Source organism: Mobula birostris, chromosome 4 (genome assembly GCF_030028105.1).
Source record: "Mobula birostris isolate sMobBir1 chromosome 4, sMobBir1.hap1, whole genome shotgun sequence".
NCBI classification, from domain to species: domain Eukaryota; kingdom Metazoa; phylum Chordata; class Chondrichthyes; order Myliobatiformes; family Myliobatidae; genus Mobula; species Mobula birostris.
The window spans coordinates 172,606,053-172,629,597 of record NC_092373.1 but is presented as its reverse complement, the minus strand read 5'-3'; the positions used below and the strand labels follow the sequence as shown (position 1 = coordinate 172,629,597).

Genomic DNA, 23,545 nt, shown 5'->3' with positions numbered 1-23,545 from the left:
GAGTATGAAGCCATACATAGATTGGGTGAAGGCACATGATTTACATTGCTAGATGGACATGTCTGTCAATATCACAACCACCCCTGCTATTTCCAGATTAACTGAATTTAAATTTTCCTCACTGCTGTGGAGGCATTTGATTTCTAGTTGATCATTAACTATGGCAGCCTGTATTTTTAGTCCAGTAATTTAATGCATGAAGAACCGTCCCAGCCCGACAACCTTCAAGCCTGTTGAGTGAGATCTCACATACTCAGACAGTACGTACTTTTAATGTATTTGTCCAGTTTAAGGAGGAAATGTTGGGTTAAATTTTTAAAAAAGTTAAAGCTGCTGCTGACTCCTAGACTCCTGGTGAAGCTTGACGTGAGAACTACAGAAACTCAAGTGGGGATTGGGCGGGGAGCCTAGGGTTCATACAGACCTCCACAAGTGCTGAATGCTTGACCTACGAATACTGTGTACATATGAAGGAATGTTTGTGAGATGACGGGATGGATTTATGGATGCTGCAGGGCTTGGAGGTATCTTCTGGGTGGAAACGGGGCATTTCCTTGTGCCTTCTTGCTCAACCTCACCCCTAACCCCCAAGTGGCAATTACTGAGGGCTGGGTGGAGCACAGCAGAGCTGAGAGCTTTGAGCAGACTTGCTCAGTCATCGAGTCAGAGAGATTGGCTGGCAGCCATCCTTTCTACATCTGCTTGCTCTCCAGCCACAGCTGTTTCTATGATCCTCTCCCGCATGCTGTTTCTGTTCATTTCCATCTTCCTGATGGTTCTCGAGACTGGAACCTAGCATAACCTGCAAACTGTCTGTGAGGGAAGATCCATCAGAGGAGCCATTATATTCTGTTGATTGGTTCCAATTTCCCAGCTAACCGAAATTCTGCTGTGACTGCCCTTGAAGGACAAAACACAGGTGTCTGAAAGAGCAGAATCTGAGTCCTCCAGCACTGATAGAGCAGTCTCTGTGGCAGGGTCACAGGATTCTGTGTTCTGTGCATTAACATCTGGCTCAGAGATTTGTCAGTTCATGCTGTGCAGAACATCCAGTGACGAAAAACAGTTGTGGGATGAAAGCCAAGACGCGCTGAAGGTTTGAGCAGCAGTCATTCTGATTTACAAAGCACCTATAATGTAAGCAAATGATGACAGGTGTTGCTGCCAAAGTCAAAGTCAAGCTTATGGTCATATGCATGAGTATAGGTTTGCAAAGATGTAATGAAAAACTTGCTTGCAGTGCTATCTCCGACGGTGCGTTAGAGACAAATTCACAAGAAAATCATTAATTAAAATCAATTATACAAGAAAGAACACAATTAGAGCAAAAATGCAAAGTTCGTTCTAGTACACAATGGTCATAATTTTGCTGTATTGGGGTAGTAATTAAAGTTTTGCTGATTCATTCAAGAATCAAATCAAGATGCAAAGGGACTTGGGAGTCCTTGTGCAGGATTCTCTAAAGGTTAACTTGCAGGTTAGATCAGTAGTGTGGAAAGCAAATGCAATATGAGCATTCATTTTGAGAGGACTGGATGTAAGTAATGCTGAGGCTTTCTAAAGCACTGGCGAGGCCTCACTTGGAGTATTGTGAACAGTTTTGGGCCCCTTATTTGAGAAGAATGTGCTGACTTTCCAAAGAAGGTTGACAAAAATGATTCCGGGAATAAAAGGCTAACATACGAATAGTGATCGATGGTTCTGGGCCTGTGTTCGCTGGAATTTAGAAGAATGGGGGGCGGGGTTCTCATTGAAACCTATCGAATGTTGAAAGGCCTAGTTAGGTAGGATTCGGGGGGAGATGGTTCCTATAGCGAGGGATTCTAAGACCAGAAGGTACAACCTCAGAATACAGGGACATCCATTTAGAATGGAAATGAGGAATTTCTTTAGCCAGAGGATGGTGAATCTGGGCAATTCATTGCCACAGGTGGCTGTGGAGGCCAGGTCATTGGGTGTATTTAAGGAGGAGGTTGATAGGTTCTTGATAGGGTGTGAAAGAATACGGCGGGGAGAAAGCAGGAGAATGTTAAGAAGGAAATGGGTCAGCCATGATCAAATGATGGAGATGGGTCAATGGGCTGAATGGCCTTATTCTACTAAAGGAAAAACACACATGACTGAAACGGAGTAGTAGTGATATGGGACTTCAGGCTGATAATGAGCCTGAATCTGCCAGCTCTTGGTAAGTCGACTCTGTATGCCTTGACACTGTATTGAGGGTCGTGGTCTCAGTCTTTCTCTGGCTGATTCTTGAGTCTAGCCTGTTCATCGAAGGTACGCAGGTGCTGAATTTTTTTCTTGCATGTGCTGGTGTGTATGTGATAGTACTGTGAGGTCATCCATAAAGTCAAGGTCTCCTAAAGCAGGAAATACTCCACTTAATGACTCTCTGCTTTCGCTGTTTGCCTCATGACTCAGTCAAGCAACAGGTTAAACCATATCAGCCATATCACACAATTGCTGCCCCTAACTGTGCAGGTGAAGATAGCATGGAAACTCTGGATGAGCTGGGCAATTTTGTAAGGGATCCGGTATGACCTGAGAATTCGCCTGATGCTCTGCCTGTGGAGAGCCTATCAAAAGCCGTTAAAAGTCCACAAAATTTACATGCAGTTCGCTCTGTCACTCTGTGCAGTGCTCTATGATGTTACTCAGCATGAGATCTGGTTGGCATAGCTTCTGTTCTTCCTGAAGCTATCTTGCTCCTTCCTCAAGCACACATTGACAGCATCTGTAATCCATTGGACAATGACTTTGGCGAGAATCTTGCTGGGTACTGACAGAAGTGTGATGCCATGCCAATTGTTACAATCACTTAGTGCTCCTTTTCTGGGTATTCGAACGATGACTCCCTACATCTGGTCTTTGGGTCCTTGTCTCTTTTCCCAGATTATAGTAAACAATAGTTGTGGGATGTCTGCTGCAACTTTCGGTTCAGTTTTGAACAGTTCACCGTTCAAATTGTCATGTCTGGAGCTTTGCATTCTTTAGTGATTTCATTGCAGTAACAATCTCTTCTTTCTTGATTGGATCTGTGTTGATGTCGAGGTGTTCTGCTATCTCATCTGGTGGTGGTCTATTCAGAAATTCTGCAAATTACTCTTTCCATCATGCTGTTTCTTAGCTGTCAAATGCTGACCATTCTTATCTCTCACTGGACACTGGATCTGGCCTGGAGCTTTTTGCATGCCAATTTTGAAATCTTGTGTACATTTCCCTGGTCACCTCGAATGACTGCTGATTCAGCTTCCTCTGCAAGGTCCTCCATGTAGACACTCTTATCCTTTCTTGCAAGACTTTTCACTTTCTTGTTGGCTTCAGTGTATGCCTGTTGATACAACATTCACCTTAAGTCATGTTGACTTTGCATCCAGCACTTTCTTCTTAATTTTTTGTCTTTCTTCTAAGGCTGTCCATGTTTCCTGCTGTATCCATTCTTTGTTCTTCCTTCCAGCTCTGTATCCTAGACAAGGTTTGCTGCTCTCCTTGAAGACTGAGGCAGTCTGTTTCCACATTGTGTTGATCTTGTACACTGACGCATTCTCATCAAGGTCTTGCAAGTCTTGAAATCTGTTCTTAAGCTGAATGGTGAAGGCAGATCTCACACAGGTGTCCTTGAGCTTCTCAACATCAAAACGACTTTATGCTTGCATTCTGGTACCAGAGATTCTCAGCTTGAGTTTCGTCACTGCTACAACGTGGTCATAACTTCCAGTATCCATTCCTCTCTTAACCCCTTTCTTTCACTTCCTATGTGGAGAAGAAAAAGGAGAAGGATCTTCTCCACGTACCATTGATCACCAAATGGTCAATCTGGTTCTTGTCTCATCCATTGGATAAGCACTAGATAGTTCATGGCACAGAATTCCACCAGTCTTTCACCATTGTTATTCATCATTCTACATCCATGAGTGTCCATGACCCTAGTGAAGTGTAAATTCATGTTGTCAGGGTCTTAGCCCTGAGCTGAACTCCTGAACCTGGTGGACCAGTGGACCACTCTTAGTCTGGTATCTCCCCTTTGACCTGTTTGGCATGGATGACCCTACCAAGAGCCAAAGCCCATAGCTGTCTGGGTCATTGAGGCACATAAGCCTCCAAACTAAGACAAGCTTGTGGTCCTCTTGGAGAGTCACTGACTTCGATCACATTAAATTATTTCGCAGCAGCAGTGCAATGCAAAGACATAAAAGTGCTGTAAATTTCAAAAATAAATAGTTCGAAAGAAAAGAATGATTGAGATGCTATTCATGAGTTCATGAATCATTGAGAAATCTGGTGGTAGAGGGGAAGAACCTGTCTCTGAACCATTGAGTGTGGGTCTTAAGCCCGTGTGTCTCCTGCCCGATGGTAGTATCGGAAGGGGGCATGTCCCAGATAGTGAGGGTCCTAGGTAATGGATGTCGCCTTCTTGAGAAACCTTTCCTTGAAGATGTCTTGGATGGTGGGGAGGGTTGTACCCATGGAGGAACTCACTGAGCCTACAACCCTCTGCATTTGCCTCCATACCAGCCACTTGTCAGAATACTCTCCACCATACATCTATAGAAAGGTATAAGAGATATTTACTCTGATCTCAGTACCCCTCTGCTAGTTTTCTTTTCTAGCTCCAGTGCAAGGTCATCGATCAGCAATGTTAAATCCGTTTCTATCTCAACGGTTGCTGCCCAATCTTCAGTGTTTCCAATGTTTTCTGTTGTTAATAATTATGCTGCACAGTGAGTGTCACAGTGGTTCAGTTGAAAGGGATGCGAATGTACAGGATAACACAAACAAAATGTACAGGATAACATAAAGAAAATGTACAGGATAACACAAACAAAATGTACAGGATAACATAAACAAAATGCCGGAGCAGCCCAGCAGGCCCATCAGCATCTACGGAAGTGATGTTCCGGGCAGGGGACCTTCTTCAGGTCTGGAAAGGAAGGGGGAAGATGCCAGAATAAAAAGGTAGCAGGAGGGGAAAGGGGATAGCTAGAAGGGCTGTAGGGGAAGGAATCTGATAGGAGAGGAGAGAGTGAACCATAGGAGAAAGGGAAGGAGGAGGGGACCAGGGGAGGTGATAGACAAGTGACAAGACGTAAGAGGACAGCGTGGGGAATAGAAAGTGTTGCTCCTCCACCCTGAAGATGACCTCATCGTGGCACAAGGAGGCCATGGACCCACCTGTTGGAACAGGAATGGGAATAGGAATAAGAATTAAAATATTTGACCACTGGGAAGTTCTGCTTTTGGTGGATGGAGCGGAAGTGCTTGACAAAGCGGCCCCCCCCCCCCCCCCCCCAATTTACAATGGGTCTCATCAACGTGGAGGAGGTCACGTTGGGAGCACTGGACACAGTAGGCAATTTACAGGTTCTGTCTCGAATCCGAGTGTGACGTCCTCCTGCAGCTTTGTGGGTCTCCCCTGTGTGCTCCAGCTTCACATGGCATCCCAAAGGCATGCAAGTTGGTAGGTTAATTGGCTGCTCTAAATTGGATGAGTGGTAGAATGCCGGAGGAGTTGGTAGGAATGTGGGGAGAATAGGTTACAGGAAAACTGCTTGGGGAATAAGTTTACTCTGCACAATCCTAATGCATCCTTTCTAAGAAGATTTGGTAACCCAAGGGTAGGACAAAGAAAATTTTGAAGTGATTTAATGGAAGACTGAGGAGGGCATGTTTGTGGAAGGAATTCCACAAGTTGTGGCCCAGGCAGCTGAGTTAGGTGAAGAACACAAGGAAGATGGATGATCCCAGGCCCTCAGAGTCTGGGGTGACACCAGGAAGTCTGTCCCCTAACCTTGATTTCCTTGGCTCCATTGTGAGCAACTGTGCCTTCAGCTACCTGCGCCCCCAGCTCTGGAGATCCCCCCTACCCCACCCCCCCAAACCTCTCCAGCTCATTTACATTGTCAAGGCCTGATGCTAATTCATTGTCTTAGCTTTTTGTCAGATCTTGTTTGGTTCAATGTATTCGACGGAACTTGTGATGCTTTGAGATGCTTTCTGATGTGGTGCAAACTACTGTTTTTAGTCTGACATTGTGTTATTTTCCCATGTTGAGAACCTTTCATGGTGATGCCAGGAAGTGAACAGTTTCATGGTTCAGAGAACTTTGTGGTTTGGCACCAGTCCTCAGTGGAATTAGCAGGCAAGTCTCGTCATGTTCCATTGATCTGGTTTGGGTTGGGGTTTCCAGCACTGAAAGGTGAAAAGTGAAAGCTCGTGGCCCAACCCACATAGCCTTTTTAAAACAAAATTAGTAATGGTAGGCTCTTTATATTAGTAATGTTTGAAGTGGAGGAAGCAGGGAGAGAGATTGGAGTGCTGCAGCTTCAGAAAGAAAATATTCTGTGTGGGCAGATTAAGACCTGTGTGTGTTGTTCCTCATCAGCACCCACTCTCACTTCCAACCTCTCCACATTTTCAGAGTACGTGTGGAATTTTATTTTGAGCGCAGTTCTAAATTGTTTGTGTGGAAGGATGGCATTGTACTAGAATCTCAGCTTATTAGGCAGTGAATTGGCTGGAGATGCAGCTCATTTCCAAGGCTACTGCCAGTACCACTTAGGCCAAAAGGCAAGTCTTGTTGCCAATTCTGGTTCAGCAACGGCTTGAGGAGAAAATCACAACATTCACAGTCTGAAAATGTGCTAGTCAGACCAACACTGGCCCAACGTTCCATTACATGTAGCTCTCATCTCTTCCAAATCCACACCACTGTCAGAATGAAGAACTTTCTCCAGAAAACCCTCTCTTTCCTTTCGGATTTATTAATGGCAGTCTTACACTTACAGTCCCAAATCCTGCTCGTCACACAGAGCTGAAACATTTTCCCTTTCTAGGCTTTATAGATTTTATAGATAGTTTCAGAGTTATTGAGAAATAACATGGAAACAGACCTTTTGGCCCACAAAGTCCATACTGACCATTAGCAGTTATCCAACATTTTTTCATTCTCCTGAGCTCTCCCCAGATTCTAAAAACTTTGGACAATTTACAATGGCCAATCAATCTACCAACCTGCACATTTATGGAATGTGAGAGAAAACCAGCATACTGTGAGGAAACCCACATGGTCACGTGTTGAATGTGCACACTCCACACAGAAGGCAAAGGAGGGCAGGATTAAACCGGGATCTCCAGAGCTGTGTGGAGACAGCTCTACTAACCGTGTCACTGTTGATCCCTAGCGCTCTGTTTTTGTGTCTCCTTTTATGTGTCTTAACTGTGTAGTAGCCCAGGTGTACTCTAACAAAGGTTACATCCAAGTTCAGTGCAGCTTCCGCAGTATTTAGCGACAGTTTTAACTGTACAGGGAGAATAAACAAAAAAGAGGGACTGATATAGGCTTAGTGTACATGCATGATTTATGGACTCTTTGAGCTGAAGGGTCTGTTTCTATGCTGAATCTCTCTGATTATGACCCTTTCCTCTCATTGTCACCTCTTCCTCTTGCTGTAGCTCCCACACCATTCCTCGTCCCCTGTGGCCCCACTCCCTCACCGGAGATTGGGTTGTGTGTGATCAGTGGGGTATCTTCATCAGTGTCTCTTCAAGAATCCATATCTGCTCAGTGGCTGGGGGAGCAAATGAAGACTCAGTTGGTCTTCCTCATTGTAAAGCTTTTGGTGCTAGCAATCAGAGGGAGTGGCCTCAGTCTGTCCATGTTGCTCTCTGAGGAAGAGTCTGTGAGGTGAACAGTGATGCCTTGGTTTCAACTGAGCTGACAACCATTCGTGGTCCAAAAATCTGATGAGGTTCCATTTGTGGAGAGTTTGAATCTCGCTATTCAGATGAAGTCAAGAGATCCACTTAGTCTGCCTGTGGTTCAAAGCTCATTGTTGATTCACGTTTGGAAAAAACTGTTTATCTGGTTCTATTTTTGCTTTGGGACCAAGGAAATTTTCCCAGGGGCATAGGCTTAGGTTTGAAGTGAGATGGGAGAGATTTACTGCAGACCTGAGGGACAGAGGGTGGTCAGTATAGGGAATGAGCTGCCCAAGGAAGAGTTTGAGGCAACAATGTTAACAACGTTGCAAGGGTACTCGCCCAGGGACATGGAAAGGAAAGGCTTAGAAGGATATGGGCCAAGTGTAGGCAAATGGGGCTAGCTTAGAAGGGCATCTTGGTCGGTATGGACTGGTTGGGCGAAAGGGCCTCTTTTCACATTCAAGTTTAAGCAGTGGTCATTGTTATTTCATTGTCTCCTGCGGCATTCTGGGATACCGTCAGTCACCCCACAGTCTTCCGAATGGGGCAGAGTGTAAATGGGTAGGAGGATCCAGTACCCCATCTGTCAGGTCAGTCAGCATTGGGAAAACAGCCGCTATGCAACAGCTCGCAATGCATCTTGGCTTAACTCTTGTGCTTCTAAACAATAATTTTAATCAATAAGTGCAGCCTGGATCAGAATCACTTCTTAGTTATTCCACCTGGGAGTTAGGGAGGTACTGCTCCTCTAAAGGTGCCCAGAGGTTTGCACCAGCACTCTGTGATGAAATTAGAAGATGGGGAAGTACTGCAAAGGATCAGGCCCTTTAGCCTACAACATTTTGCCGAGCTTACTAAACTAACGAGCAGTGTGATAGTGTAGTGGTTAGCATAACGTTATTACATGTTAGTGAACTGGGTTCAATTCTACCGCTGCCTGTAATGAGTTTGTACGTTCTTCCTGAGACTGTGGGGTGTCCTCCAAGTGTAGTGGTTTCTTCTCACATTCCAAAGACCTACAGGTTAGTGGTTTAATTGGTTGCATGGACGTAATTAGGCGGCGCAGGCTCATTGGGCTGGAAGGGCCTGTTAAGGTTTCAAAGGTTGAAAGGTCCAATTTAGTGTCAGAGAAGTGTATACAATATACAGCCTGAAATGCCTTATCTTTGCAACCATCCAGGAAAACAGAGGAGTGCCCCAAAGAATGAATGACAGATAAATGTTAGAGCCCCAAATTTGCCCCCCCCCAGCTCCCCTCCCTCTCGAGTGTAAGCAGGAGCAAGCAACAATCCCCCCTCCCCCCACCAGCAAAAAAACCATTGGCACCTGCCACTGAGCACTCGAGTGTGCAGCAAAATCACCAGAAAAGACACTGACTTGCAGTACTCCAAAGACTACGTGTTCACCTAGTATTCGACATACTACAGATTCTCTCTCTCCCTAAAAAGGGAGAAAGAGATGTCTTTGTTTCACACCGAGAGGGGAGACATAACAAACAACTCGCTGATTTATGATGTTAAAAGTCCGTTGTGTCGCTTTTCCGAGCTCTGTACCCAAATATCTCAAGTCTCTGGGTACACAGCCAAAAATCTTCCAGCTCTCTTGACACACCGGTCCGGGACACCGACCTTCGATCCGCCTGTCTCTAGAGCTCCGAGGTCCTTGGCCTCCAAAGGCGAGCCGAACTCTTAGGCCACACTCTTGGCATGTCGGATAACGGCCAGTCGTGACACCCCGAGAGCGGGTCCCGTTCCCGCAAAGAACCAAAGTCAGCGCGTAACTCCAGGTCAGGGTCTTCAGTAGAACCCTGAAATGGAAAAATAGAGATATTAAAGATAGAAATAGAGTTGTTCCCGAAGATGCAAGCAAAGGAGTTGCTGTTTAGCACCATCTTGACTAAGCTCTGCCCTCTGTCAATTACTGTAAATATAATGATACTTAATCTCTTCTGCCTGCACATGGCCTATATCCTTCTATTCTCTGAATATTTATTTACCTGTCTAGTAGACTCTTATACATCACCATCGTATCTTCCTCCTCTGCCATCCCGGCCAGCACATTCCAGGCATTCACAACTCTGTTTAAAAAGTAACCTGTCCCATATATCTCCTTTGATCATTTCCCCTCTCACCTTAAATGCACGCAGTCTAGTATTGGGTATTTCAACTCTGGGATAAAGATACTAGCTGTGTATCTACACCGATCATAATCTTATAAACTCTGTCAGGTCTCCACTCAGTCTGCTTCACTTCAGAGAAAACAAACCCTAGTTTGTCTGACCACACCTTTTATCTCCTGTCCTCTAATTCGGGTGGTAACATGGTCAAGTTAACCCTGGAAAGGGAGGAATCAAGCCCCGCAGATGCTGGACATCTGAAATAAAACCCTGTGGGAACACTCGGCAGGTCAGGCAGCTTCTGTGAGAGAGAATCAATGACCTTATAGTACATCAGAGCTGGAGGCATGTCCTTTATCTCTGATATCCTCTGCTGATCTGGTGCTGTCTGACTTGCATTCTCAGTGTCTGTTTGATGTTGGCTGACAGTGGGTTGTAAATAAGAGGAAGTGTCTTTAGAATGTAATATAATATGACATGTTTATGCAGTGACTCTAATGTGGCAGTCATCTCAAGGTCCTTCACAGGATTGTTTTCAAACAGAACTTAACACCAGGCCACATAAAGGGATATCAGGTTAACCGTCTCTCAGCTCCAGGGACCCAGGATTGATCTTGACTTCTACTGTCTGTGTTCTCCCTGTGACTGGAGGGGTTCCCTTGGGTACTTCGGTTTTCTCTCTCATCCAGTAACGAGCTGGTAGGTTAATTGGCCTTTGTAAATTCCCTGTTATTGTAGTTTGGTGGCAGAGAATCGAAGTGGGGTTGGCTATGCTCGTGAAAGCACACCAATGTCTTTGATTTCTGAGAAAACTAAGGAAATTCGGCATGAGCCCGATAACTCTCACTGATAGAGAGCATCTCATCAGTTGTATCACAGCTTGGTACCGTATATCAATTCCTCTGGCTAAGACTGCAAGCAATTGCAGAGTTGTGAGCACAGTCTATTATGCAAACCAGCCTCCCCTGACTGTCTCTGTCTTCACTTCTCATGTCCTTGAGAAAGCAATCAACATAATAAATATTGAACCCACTTCATTCTTTCTTGTCTCCTTTCCTGTTGGGCATAAGGAACAAAAAGGTGTTTCTATGGACTGCCGGGCTCAAGGACAGCTACTGTATTTCTGTTATCTGACTCTTGACTGGATCTGTCATATACTAAAGATGTACTCTTCATCCCCCAATCCACCTTGCACTTTGCTTACACCACAGTTTCTCTGTAACTGCAACACTATAGTCTGCATTCTGTTTTTCTTTTTACTATCACAACATACTTGTGTATGCAATGATCTGAACTGGTTGGCAATGCAAACAAAAGCTTTTCACTGGACCTTGGTACATGTGGCAATAACAAACCAACACCAATAAGTTGCAGGGATTCACAGAAAGAAGGAAGCAGAGATGGGATGGTTGTGCTTGGAGCTGACATGGACCTCAAAGGACAAGTGGTCCTCTAGGTTGTGATATGTGTAAGATTGAACTTGAAGACAAACAGATCCTTGGTGGAAGAGCTAAGATATAGGGAAGAAAGGAGGAGACAGATTTGGGAGAGAACTATAGAGCATGATGTTCATCTGTAGAAGGGACGACTATAGGTTGTTGGATTGTTGGAAACTGGGAATGCTCAGGAAGTTGGAACTGGATGAACACTGAGCTCTTGGTGTTTGTGGGACTGGAGGAGTTCTCAGAAATCGCGAGGGGCAAAGCCACAAATGGAGGCAAAGGAGGTGTCCAATCTTCCATGAAACATAAATTCTTAAGGGATTTAATGAAGATAAGAAAAAATCTTTCTCCCAGCGCCAATGGTTATTACCTCAAATTAGGGGTTCAACAGTTTATTACTGAGTTGAGAATAAACTACTTTACGCAGAGGGCTGCAAGTCTTTAAAATCCTACACTCTAAACAGCTGTGGACTTGTCCATTGACTAAATTAAAGTGAGTTGAGTTTATTGCCATATGAACAAGTGCGTGTGTACAGTAAAATACTTGCAGCATTATCACTGGTATGTAGCATTTTATAAGCAACATTCACAAAAAACATGTAAGCCCTGGTTAAGAACGTGTTTTTATTGGATTATTATTGTTGTTCTGTTAAGTGTTTCATTTTCTGCAGTTTTCTGTAAAACGCAGCGTGTTCTGTTAATTAAGCTTCACAGTTCAGTATTGAGATAAGGAACCGTTTGCCCAGTTTAGGAATTTTGCGCCAGCCAGTTGGGTTTGTCTTGATAACATGCTGTCCAGTGGGATGCCATGAACCATTTGAGAGAGCTCAGCGGCATCAGATTTCTAGGAGACAGTGGGTTGGCTTTGGGTCTTTTGCTGGCAGGGGCTGGTAGTGGAAGGGGGTGTGAAGAAAAGCACAAGGGAAGATGATGCCAGAACCCTGCCCAAGGGAGAGACTCTGTTGGAAGACATGCTTTCTGCAGATGAATGGTTCTAAGGAGGAAGTGCCAATACTTATGAGTTAGCCAGTTCATTCATAACGGTCTTCAGGGGAAGTTTGAACTGTGGCTGGTGTCCGTCACACAGAACGTGGGTTCAGTGTGTGACCAATTAAGGCAAAGCATCCAACTATCCAGAAATGAGCTACAATGTTTATGTGCACATTTAGACTGGTTTAACTGTAATGGGCCCTTTTTCTTTTTCTACTAACTGTTTGTTAAAGTTGAAATATCTGTAAATATACTTCCTCTTTAATTTTATGCCAGTGTAAGGTCCTGGCGAACGGTAACTTTGCATGGGGCAGAATTTGTATAGCATTCACCACGATTTCCATTCCCTCAATGGAATATTCCAACTTTCCGGTTGGGTTGAACCCGAATCATACAAACCTTAGACCTGTGTTGTTTATCGAAGGTGGCCTTCTCATCGTTACCCATGCAATGAGAGCCATGTGGCTGGTTGCCAGAGTTAGCTAAAAAGCCTGGTTTATTATGAGCCACGGTGAGAGGGTTAGACATGAATTGTATATAAATTTCTCTACAAGGAACAATTAGAAAAATTATAAGTCTATTTTTGTGCAAATTGATCAAACTGGTGATTAAGGTTGTGCTGGTTGGTTCAAGAAATGAATGACTGAAGGAAATTAGCTGGTTTTGAGCCAAGTAGTGTGTAATTTAAACTTTCTGTATCTCCTGCCTGATGATAACTGCGAGAAAATGGCATGGCCCAGATGGTGTGAATCTTTAATGGATGCAGATACTTTTGCTGGTGAGGAGGTTTGTGAAGCTTCTTACATTCCTGAACATTCGAATTGTTGTACCAGATTAGGATGCAAGCTGTAGAAGTTTGTTAGAGTGTGCAATTTAAAGCTGAACCTCTTTAATCTCCTAAGAAAGCACTAGCGTGCCTTCCTTGTGATTGCATATAAGGCTGAGCTTGTTAGGTTTCTAGACTTCAAAGGATCTACAGTTGTGAGTGCAAGTGAACAGGGTAGCTCATCGGCCACAAGGTTATTGATCGGCAGAACAGCTCAACGAGCTGTGTGGGCTCAGTTCATCGTTCTCATCATCTCTCAGCTGCTTCATTGTTCTCATTTATTTACTCTGAGCAGCCATCGCAACCACAATGACTCAAAAGGCATCCTCCCTGATGATAAAATTGCCTAATTGTTTCTGAATCATGTGCCCAAATAAACATTAAAGAGTAAAGATTACATCAACCTCTGTAAAATCTTACAAAATCATAAGTGGGAGGAAGCAGCTTCAAAAACGAATATTTTTTATAACATAAAAAATCCCATAACTAAAGTACACACAGGAAGGAGCTCATTGCTAAAATTCACCAGAAGTTACTAGTAATCTGGGCAAACGGGCCAAGAAATGGCAGATGGAATTTGACTCAGCAAGCGTAAAGTGATGCGTATGAAGTTAAATCAGGGCACATCGTACACAGTGAATGACAGGACACCGGTGGGTGTTGTTGAACAGTGTGACGCCAGGGGAAAGTACGTAGTTTCCCCAAAGTGGTGACGTAGGTAGACAAGGTGGTTAAGATGCTTGGCTTCATCAGTTGAGGCAAGGAACACACGAGTTGGGATGTCATGTTATAGCTGCTTGGGACATCGGCAAAACTGCACTTGGAGTATTGTGTACAGTTCTGGTCACCATGCTACAGGGAGGATGTGATTAAGCTTGGTAGGATGCAAAAAGTATTCAGAAAGATGTTGCTGGGACTGAAGGGCTTGAGTTACTGGAAGGGCCGGGACTGTTTTGCCTGGAGCAAAGGAGACTGAGCAGTGACCTTATAAAATCATAAGGAGCATAGATAGGGTCAGTAGTCACAATCTTTATCCCAGGGTAGGGGAATCTAAAGCTAGAAGGTCTAGGTTTAAGGTGAGAGAGGAAAGACTTAGAAATGGATCTGAGAAGCAAATTTCTCAGAGGGGTAGATGGAATGAGCTGCCAGAGGAAGTGGTAGAGACAGATAAAATTACAACATTTAAAAGACATTTGGAAAAGTTCATGGATAGAAAAGCACAAGTAGACATCTGGTATGGACAAGATGAGTCAAAGGGCTTTTTCTCATGCTATGATGATGATGTCTCTGTGCATCTAAAGATGGTAATAAAGCCACTATATTTAAAGGACTAACTACTTTCCTTCTTGTTTTCCAGTTTTTGGGAGTGGCCTTTCTCGGAGTCGGACTGTGGGCGTGGAATGAGAAGGTAAGAGTCACTGATCACACAAAATGAATACAAGAAGATGCCCTGCTCTGTACATAAGAGCTGTTCCTTCAATAATTAATGCTTAAAGGAGAAAGTGGGTGAAAAGAGGGAGAAGGAGTTACTTTGTTGGAACTGCAAGGAGAAAGGATGTTTCTGTTGCTCTGTCCTCAAGGACATTTTGGTTCTTTGGCCACGTTGCACTGGGGGGATGCCCACTGTTGACCAGAGGCAAGCATCACTTTTTCCCTTCTCCTTCAGCTTTGAACTTGGAGACCTCCAAGGTATGATGTTCTTCAACAACAGCACATTATATCAACTCCACCCTCCCCAACAACCCCCATCTCCCAATGGATATCCAACACTAACATCTCTGATTCACCTGCCAATATCTTTGTGTCCCACAATGCATGCCCAATGATTTGCCTTGTCCCTATGCCCAGAGTCCTCCAAGTGCCAGCTCCAGCACAAGCCTCCCAGACAACCAAGGACATCTTCATAAGCCTATGCCTCGAGAAGGCAAAGTATGATGTAAATCTATTATCAAAGTCACCATATACAATCCTGAGATTTATTTTCTTGCGGGTATACACAGTAAATCCAAGAACCACAATAGAATAAATAAAAGACTGCAGTGAGAACAGGGTAGACAAACAACCAATATGGAAGTACAAAAGAGAAAATAATAATAATAATAATAAATAAATAATAAATATCAGGAGTATGAGATGAAGAGTCCTTGAAAATGAGTCCGTAGGCTGTGGGAATAGTTCATTGATAGGGCAAGTGATGTTATCTCCTCTTGTTCAAAGGGTTGAGGGGTAATAACTGTTCCTGAACCTAGTGGTGTGGGTCCTAAGGCTCCTGTACCACCTTCCTGATGGCAACAGTGAGAAGAAAGCATGACCTGGGTGTTTGGGGGGGGGGGGGTCCGTGATGATGGAAGCTGCTTTTCCTGTGACAGCACTCCTCGTAGATGTGGTCAGTGGTGGTGAGGGCTGTACCGGTGATGGACTGGGCCATATCCACTACTTTTTGTAGGATTTTGCATTCAGGGCATTGGAGCTTCCAATTTAGGCAGCATTCCCTCATTAAGGGCCATCACCACCTGAGGCATGCCCTCTTCTCATTACTACCATGGGGGGTGGGGTGGTACAGGAACTTGAAGACCAATATTAAACGTTATAGGTCCAGCTTCTTAGATTTGATTAGATTTACTTATTAATCACATTATATTGTGTCACGTGGCCGGCAACAATGAATATAGAATTGAATTGAGTCAGGTTTTATAAAAACAATCAAACATTTATTAAACTCTGCTCAATATATAAAAAAAACAAACAAAAATCTTAACCGGAAGTAAACTGCTATGCGGCCATTTAACAAACTGCCACTCAGTACTAGTTCTTAAAGTGATAAATGCGAAAACAGTTCTTAAAGCGGTAAATTCAAACACAGTTCTTAGAATGGTAAATTCGGAAGTCCAAGAGGTTTATACAGTCAATTAGGAGAGACTTTCCTGAAGTAAAGAATTCCTCGAAGACACAACGTCACGCCAGTCCCAGCCGGATCCTGCCTTGTTCGCAGGATTCACGACGACAGAAATAAAACAGTTTAAAGGCACTGACCTTCCCTCTAGATACTAGATCCTGCACAGCCTTTTCTGCCACTTTTAGCAGAAGCTTTCTCATGCAGATCACTCTTTCTTGAACGAATTCAATAATGGTCGCGCCTTTCTACCATCAAACGACTTCTTCAGGTTCCTGTCTTCACTCTCCAATACTACTGAAAAAATACATCAACAAACCTGGCAGAAATTGGTTAAACTGCTGGTCCAGCACTTTTGTACCTTACAAGAGAATGTAAAACTCAGTTTTAAATTGAAACTGCGCCATAAGGCAAATACGCAACGGAGCGGAGTCTCTGGCTAACGTTCTAACTGGAAAACCAACTGCATCACCCCAGGGGTCTCATTTTATACCCATGGTGAACATGACATCACGTGACCTCACATAGGTGGGAAAATCACATCATGTGACCTCCAAAAGACCATTACATCATCCTGATAAGACAGTCACAAGATATCCATGAGGTATGGATCAGCCTGATAAGACAGGCACATGGTGAGAGCAGAATTATCTGCAGCTTAATGTAAAAAAGACTAAGGAGCTGGTGGTAGACCTGAGGAGAGCTAAGGTATCGGTGACCCCTGTTTCCATCCAGGGGGTCAGTGTGGACATGGTGGAAGATTACAAATACCTGGGGATCTGAATTGACAATAAACTGGACTGGTCAAAGAACACTGAGGCTGTCTACAAGAAGGGTCAGAGCCGTCTCTATTTCCTGAGGAGACTGAGGTCCTTTAACATCTGCTGGATGATGCTGAGGATGTTCTACGAGTCTGTGGTGGCCAGTGCGATCATGTTTGCTGTTGTGTGCTGGGGCAGCAGGCTGAGGGTAGCAGACACCAACAGAATCAACAAACTCATTTGTAAGGCCAGTAATGTTGTGGGGATGGAACTGGACTCTCTCACGGTGGTGTCTGAAAAGAGGATGCTGTCCAAGTTGCATGCCATCTTGGACAATGTCTCCCATCCACTACATAATGTACTGAGTGGGCACAGGAGTACATTCAGCCAGAGACTCATTCTACCGAGATGCAACACAGAGCGTCATAGGAAGTCATTCCTGCCTGTGGCCATCAAACTTTACAACTCCTCCCTTGGAGGGTCAGACACCCTAAGCCAATAGGCTGGTCCTGGACTTATTTCCTGGCATAATTTACATATTACTATTTAATTATTTATGGTTTTATTACTATTTATTATTTATGGTGCAACTGTAATGAAAACCAATTTCCCCCGGGATCAATAAAGTATGATTATGACTATGACTATGTATGTAACAATCGAAACATGAGGGAAATTCATTTTGTCTCTCCCGTCAGTCAACGAACACTACCTTGCTGTTCCACTAGTACATCATTTATTTTTTTGAGTAACACAAAAACTATTTTTTTGTCTTGCACTGTACTGCTGCAACAAAACAACAAATTTCAGAACATACACCTCGAGGCCACCTTATTACGTACAGGAGGTGGGCCTCTGCAGCTGTAGCCCATCCACTTCAAGGTTTGACGTGTGAATTTGGAGATGCTCTTCTCCACGCCACTGTGGTAATGCATGATTATTTGAGTTACTGTACCCTTCCTGTCAGCATGAACCAGTCTGACCATTCTCCTCTCACTTCTCTCACACCCATAGAACTGCCGCTCTTTTTTGTTTTGTTTTTCACGCCATTCTCTGTAAACGCTAGAGATTTTTGTGTGTGAAAATCCCAGGAGACCAGCAGCTACTCAAACCACTCTGGTGCAAACAATCATTCCGTGGTCAAAGTTCCCTGGGCCACATTTTATCCCCCTTTCCGATGTTTGGTCTGAACAACAACTGAACTGCTTCAGCATGTCTGCATGGTTTTATATATTGAGTTGCTGCCACATAATTGGCTGATTAGATATTTGCATTAACGAGCAGGTGTACAGGTGTACCTAATAAAGTGGCCACTGAGTGTAAGTCAGTGATGATAAACCTGATTCTGGAGTGATTCATGTCCTGTAATGTTTATGACTCAGCCTTTATGCCTCTTGAATAAGCACTGCTCCATAATCTTGGTTGCCTGTGGATTGCCCACCCTAACACCCCTGACCACCCATTTCTTTCATTGAAAAATTGTATAAATTTGTAGGTTAATATAAATGGTGACAGATGGCGATTATTGTTCATAATAGAAACTGTTCTGCATGATTGACAAACACTGTAATTGTGTTGTTAATTTCACAAATGCCAGTTCAGGTTGTCCACTATAGACTTCGTGGCCACCGCATATCTGCCAAAGGTGTGACAACTCTGCCATCAAAAGCTGCCACTAGTATGGACTTCCCACTGCCCCGCAGTACCAAAACACTGAAATAGTTTTTAGGCATTGTGAATTTCTATCACCGTTTCATTCTGCAAGCTGCTGAGCTTATGCTGTTCTTGTAGGGTGCTGTTAAAGGCAGTGCCATTAATTACATGCTCGAGTGGCCAGCAGACATGGTCAGAGTATTTGGTGACAGAAAATCTCTTTTGAACGTGACCCTACTGGTACATCCACTTCCCAATGTCCCTATAGCCATCACTACTGATGCCTCAGGATATGCTCCGGGTGCTGCGCACGAACATTTGGTTGGAGGCGTGTGGCAGCCACTTGCTTTCTTCAGCTGGTAGTTCCCCCCACCTCCACGAAGAAGGAGAAGGTATGTGACCACAAGCTTCTCTGTCTCTATCTGGCTGTCCGCCTTTTTCAGTTCCTACTGGGGGTTGCCATTTCATAACATTCATTGACCAAATTGTTAGACCCCTGGTCTACATGGCAGGAATGCCACTTGGTTTACATTTCGGAATTCATGACTTATACACAGCACATCGAAGGGAAGAGTAATGCTGGGGCTGATTGCCTCTCAAAGCTTGCCGTCAATGCCATACCCATCGAAGTTGAGTATGCCGACATGGGAACTGACCAAGCTACCGACACAGAGCTCCAGGCTTACCGGACAGCAGTCACAGGCCCGTGGTTGGCCCACGTTAAGTTCAGAGACACAGGGGTTTTCCTCCTGTGCATTGTCTCAGCCTTTTACTCTCGCCCCATAGTGCCTGCAAGCTGGAGGCATACTGATTTCTAACTCCATTCATGGTCTCTCACATCCAGGTGGGAGGATTTTCAAAAAATGGTTGCTTTAAAGTTCGTGTGGCACGGCCTTGGGAAGGATGTGCGAGACTGGAGTGCAGCCTGTGTCAGCAGGTGAAAGTTAATGTCACGTTCAGGCACAATATGTACCTTTTGAGGTATCAGAATGATGGTTGACCATGTAAATCTGGTCCTAGTTGGTCCTCTTACCCCCCGCCGGAGTTTCACGCATCTCCTCACCATGGTGAACTGTACCACCAGGTGACCAGAGATTGTCCCTCTAGCATCGATGACGTCTCTGGACGTGGCTCAGGTGTTTACCTAACACCCGGGTTGCTCGGTTCAGTACCCTATCTCGTGTTTCTTCCGATCGCAGTCCCCAGTTCATGTCGGACCTCTGGGCCGCATTGGCCCAGAACCTCGGTATTAAATTGCATTGCACCATGCCCTATCGCCCACTGTCCAATGGCCTGTGGTTCTGGTTTCACCACTCTGAGGGCCTCCCCGACAGACAGGTGTTGGTACAACGGTCTTCCTTGGGTCCTACTGTGTCCCAGAGAAGCCCCAAAAGAGGACCTGCAGTCCTCTACAGCTGAGGCCAGGTTATTTTATTCCTGACACTACAGCTGTCTGCTGGGTGCCTCAGCAGTGTTTTGTCCTCCTCAGTAAACTCAGTTCTTTTATACCTACTCCTACCTCCCATCATGGGGTATATCACTCGTGGGTTCCAGTTGACCTACGTTCTATCTTGTTCGTTTTTGTCCGCCGTGATGCACATCAACATCTCCTTAAGCCCCCTTATGATATCCTGTTCCAGGTTTTGGAATGGGGAGAAATGACTTTTATTGTAGATAGGAAGGATAAACCTGAATGTATTTCTGTAGATCATCTTAATCCGGCCCACCAAGACCTGGATGGCTCCACTACCATACCCTCTGCATCATGACATGACCCTGTGCAAGTCAGCAGATCTTTGGATGTGCCAGATCCACCTGCTGCTACTCCAACTAATCACATATGTGCCGAGCCATGCACTTGTACAGGCTCCAGACAGATTCTCAGTGCTAGTTTTGGTCAGTTCTGGGGGTGGTGTAGCGTAATGTAATGAGTGACAGATGACACATATTGTTCATAATAGAAACTGTTCTACATAATTCACAAACACCGTCATTGAGTTGTGCTACATTGTGAGACAGCGTCTGACATGATTACATCAGTGTAAGGCAGCTGCTTTTGGTTTTGCTTGTAATGGGCTAATATGGACTGTGGGCCAAATGACTGTTCTCCTGGGCCATATGGGAGCCATACGGTCCTGCATTGGTCTCTTTCCACTAGCAAGTTGCTGGATAGTGGTGAGCAGAGCATCGGCTAGTTGTGTACCATGTCATCGCCTGCTACTGCTACCTGGGGAGGAAGGTGTCAGAGGTAGTCCGTGGTCAAATAAACGGTGCATATGATTGTCTTGGATGTTTTTCTTATGAACGCAAGGCCATTTTGGACTTTGGTACTGTAGAATACTGCAAGTTCGGTTCATTGGTGATACTGACAGCGGCGACGCTTCGTGGGCACGGTTGTTGTGTAGACGTTGCCTGTTGAATCTGCCCGGGGAGGGGATGCTGAAGGCGGGGTGGGAGAGAGCAGAGGTGCGGCAGGTGTGTTGGAATCCGTGCTGGGTTGGAATCAGTGCTTCTCTCTGATTTTCACTCCCAGAAAGCAAGCTGGATTGTGTTAGGCTTCATCTGCACCGACACATAATGAGGAACTGTTGTGTGCTTGCTCTTGTAGAAACATGGCTACAGGACAACATCCCATGCACCATCAATCTTCAGGCCAGGAACTGGGCTTTATTTTTTTGTGACTGCATGTTTTTCTACTATAGTAATTGGTTATGCTCTGCTTTGTGCTGTGTGTGACTGTGGGTACTAAGTTTTGCAAATTGGCCGCAGAGGAATGCTGATTCATTTGGCTGTGTACATGTGTATTGTTGAATCACAATTGGTACGTGGAATGTAGGAAAATAGATGGCTATGCGGTAGGGAAATTCTTGGCAGTTTCTAGAATAGGTTACATGGTCAGCACAACATTGTGGGCTGAAGAGCCTGTAATGTGCTGTAGATTTCTATGTTCTATATTCTTGTTTTCAAATGTTTTTATTGTGAAGCAACATCAGCTTAACCACAACCGACAATGTCCTAAAGTACAATGCTTCTTTTTTCTTTTCTTTCTTGTAACAACATGATGAAAGTCAAATGAATGCATGTATAGTAAACAAGCAAAAAGAAAAGGAAACCCTATCACCCCATCTCCTTTCCCCTTCCCAGCCCTACCCTCCCCTCACCCCTCCTGTATGTGCTCTTTAGGTCCTACCGCCCCCCCACACTTAGTTCAGCTGTCAGTCTCTTCTAAATACAACAGTAATGGTTGCCAGATTTTTTCAAATTCCTTGAGTCTGTCCTTGATAATGTATCTTGTCCTCTCTAGATGCAGAGTATCCATTAATGCAGCCAGCCATTGTCAGAGTGATGGAGTTCCCTCCTTTTTCCAGAACATCAGTATGAGTTTCTTTCCATTAAGTATGCCATAGGACAGGAGTTGTTGCTGGGTAGCCTGGAATTTATTTCACCTTGCAGAAGTTCCAAAAGTTATTAAAATGGGGTCCGGTATTATCTGAACCTTTAGTATCTTTGATAGGACCTCAAATATTTGCTTCCAATACTCTCGTATCCTGGGACATAAAGCATAACTATGTAACAAATTTCCCTCTGAGGACTTGCATTTCTCACACATTGGGGACGCCTCTGGGAATATTTTATGAATCCTTACTTTTGAGTAATGTAGTCTATGTAGGATTTTAAATTGTATTAAACAATGCCTGGCATTGATGGAACAGGAGTTAACATACTCCAAAGCCTCATTCCATATCCTCTATCTCTGTACCCAACTCCTTTTCCCACTCTTTTTTAATATTATCCATTGTTGTATGGCAATTGTTTTGTATGGCATCATACAGATAGGCAATGATGTGTTCTGTCCCTAAACAGGATCTTAAATGATTGTCTAATTTATCAGGTTCTGCTGTCTCAAAACCAGAAAGATGTGATCTTATATGGTGTCTTAGCTGGAGATACCTGAAAAAATGACTCTTGCAATCCGAATTTGTCCTGGAGCTGCCCAAAATGACGCAAACATCCCTTGTATGCATAAGTCTCCAACGCTGCGTATCCCTAATTCTCGTCATGCATCAAAGGCCCCATCTATACACGAGAGGATAAAAGGGGAGTTCGCTGATAAATGTTCTGAGTTTCAAATGCTTCCTCATTTGTCTCCACATCTATATGGTGCTATGGATAGTGGGACTGCCTCTGTACCAGGCTTTATTTAACCAAATAGGGGACATAATGATTGCCCCTATGGAATATGGTAGGCAATCCTCACACTCCATCTGCAACCATCTGGGAAGTACAACTGTATCATCTATCCAGTATGCTATATGATTAACGTTAGCAGCTCAGTAATAAAAAAAATAAAGTTGGGTAGTGCTAGCCCCCACTAGTCTTATTCTTGCAGAGATGTTCTTTCCTAGTTCGATGGGCTTTATAATTCCATATAAAAGGTAGAATTATTGAATCTAATCCTTTAAAAAAGTTTTTGGTAAGATAGAGGGGCAGGTTCTGAAATAGATAGAGCAGTTGGGGAAGAAAGATCATCTTGACTGCATTTACTGTACTCACTAAAGAAATTGGGAATGTCTTCCAAAATTGTATTTTCTTTTTAATCTTTTCAATTAGAGGGATAAAATTTGCTTCAAATGGAGAACTATACTTTTTTTGGTTATTACAATTCCAAGGTAAGTAAACTTCTCAAGGGTTATTTTGAATGGAAATTGTTTAAGCCCCTCCTGTTCTTCTACTCAGTATGTTCTATGTTCTAAACTGGAACTTGAACTTCGGGAATTTATTAGCAGCCCCCAGTAATTAGTGGTGTTATTTAATGAATAGTCAATGCACACTTCACTTTGTCCCTCATAGTTCCCCAACAGATACAAAACAACGAACACAGAAGTTCGTTGTAGCGTTGTGTAGAGAAGTGGGAGGAAGTAGATGGGATAATAACTGAGACATTAATAATCATTTGGATAATTTCAACAAGTATATGTCACGAACTCTGTCTCCCACTTGGGGGTCGCGCACTCAGTCCGAAGCAGGGCTTGTGAACACATTCTGGGATCAGCAGCCTTTGCATTTTACTGAATTAACTTTTTTTTGCAATGAGTGAAACATAACCTGAATTTTATTGATTGGGTTATTATTGCCACGTACTAAGGTAGTGAAAAATTTGCC

At 44.0% G+C, this 23,545-nt stretch overlaps 1 protein-coding gene across 1 annotated transcript in view; it reads left to right on the top strand.

The window, feature by feature from the left end:
- Positions 1-23,545, top strand: part of tspan5a (tetraspanin 5a) — a 106,503-nt gene that overhangs the window by 62,919 nt on the left and 20,039 nt on the right. Inside the window, exon 2 of the mRNA XM_072254780.1 lies at positions 14,433-14,483. Within this exon, the coding sequence (XP_072110881.1) occupies positions 14,433-14,483 (51 nt within the window). The remainder of the gene's footprint in view (positions 1-14,432; positions 14,484-23,545) is intronic.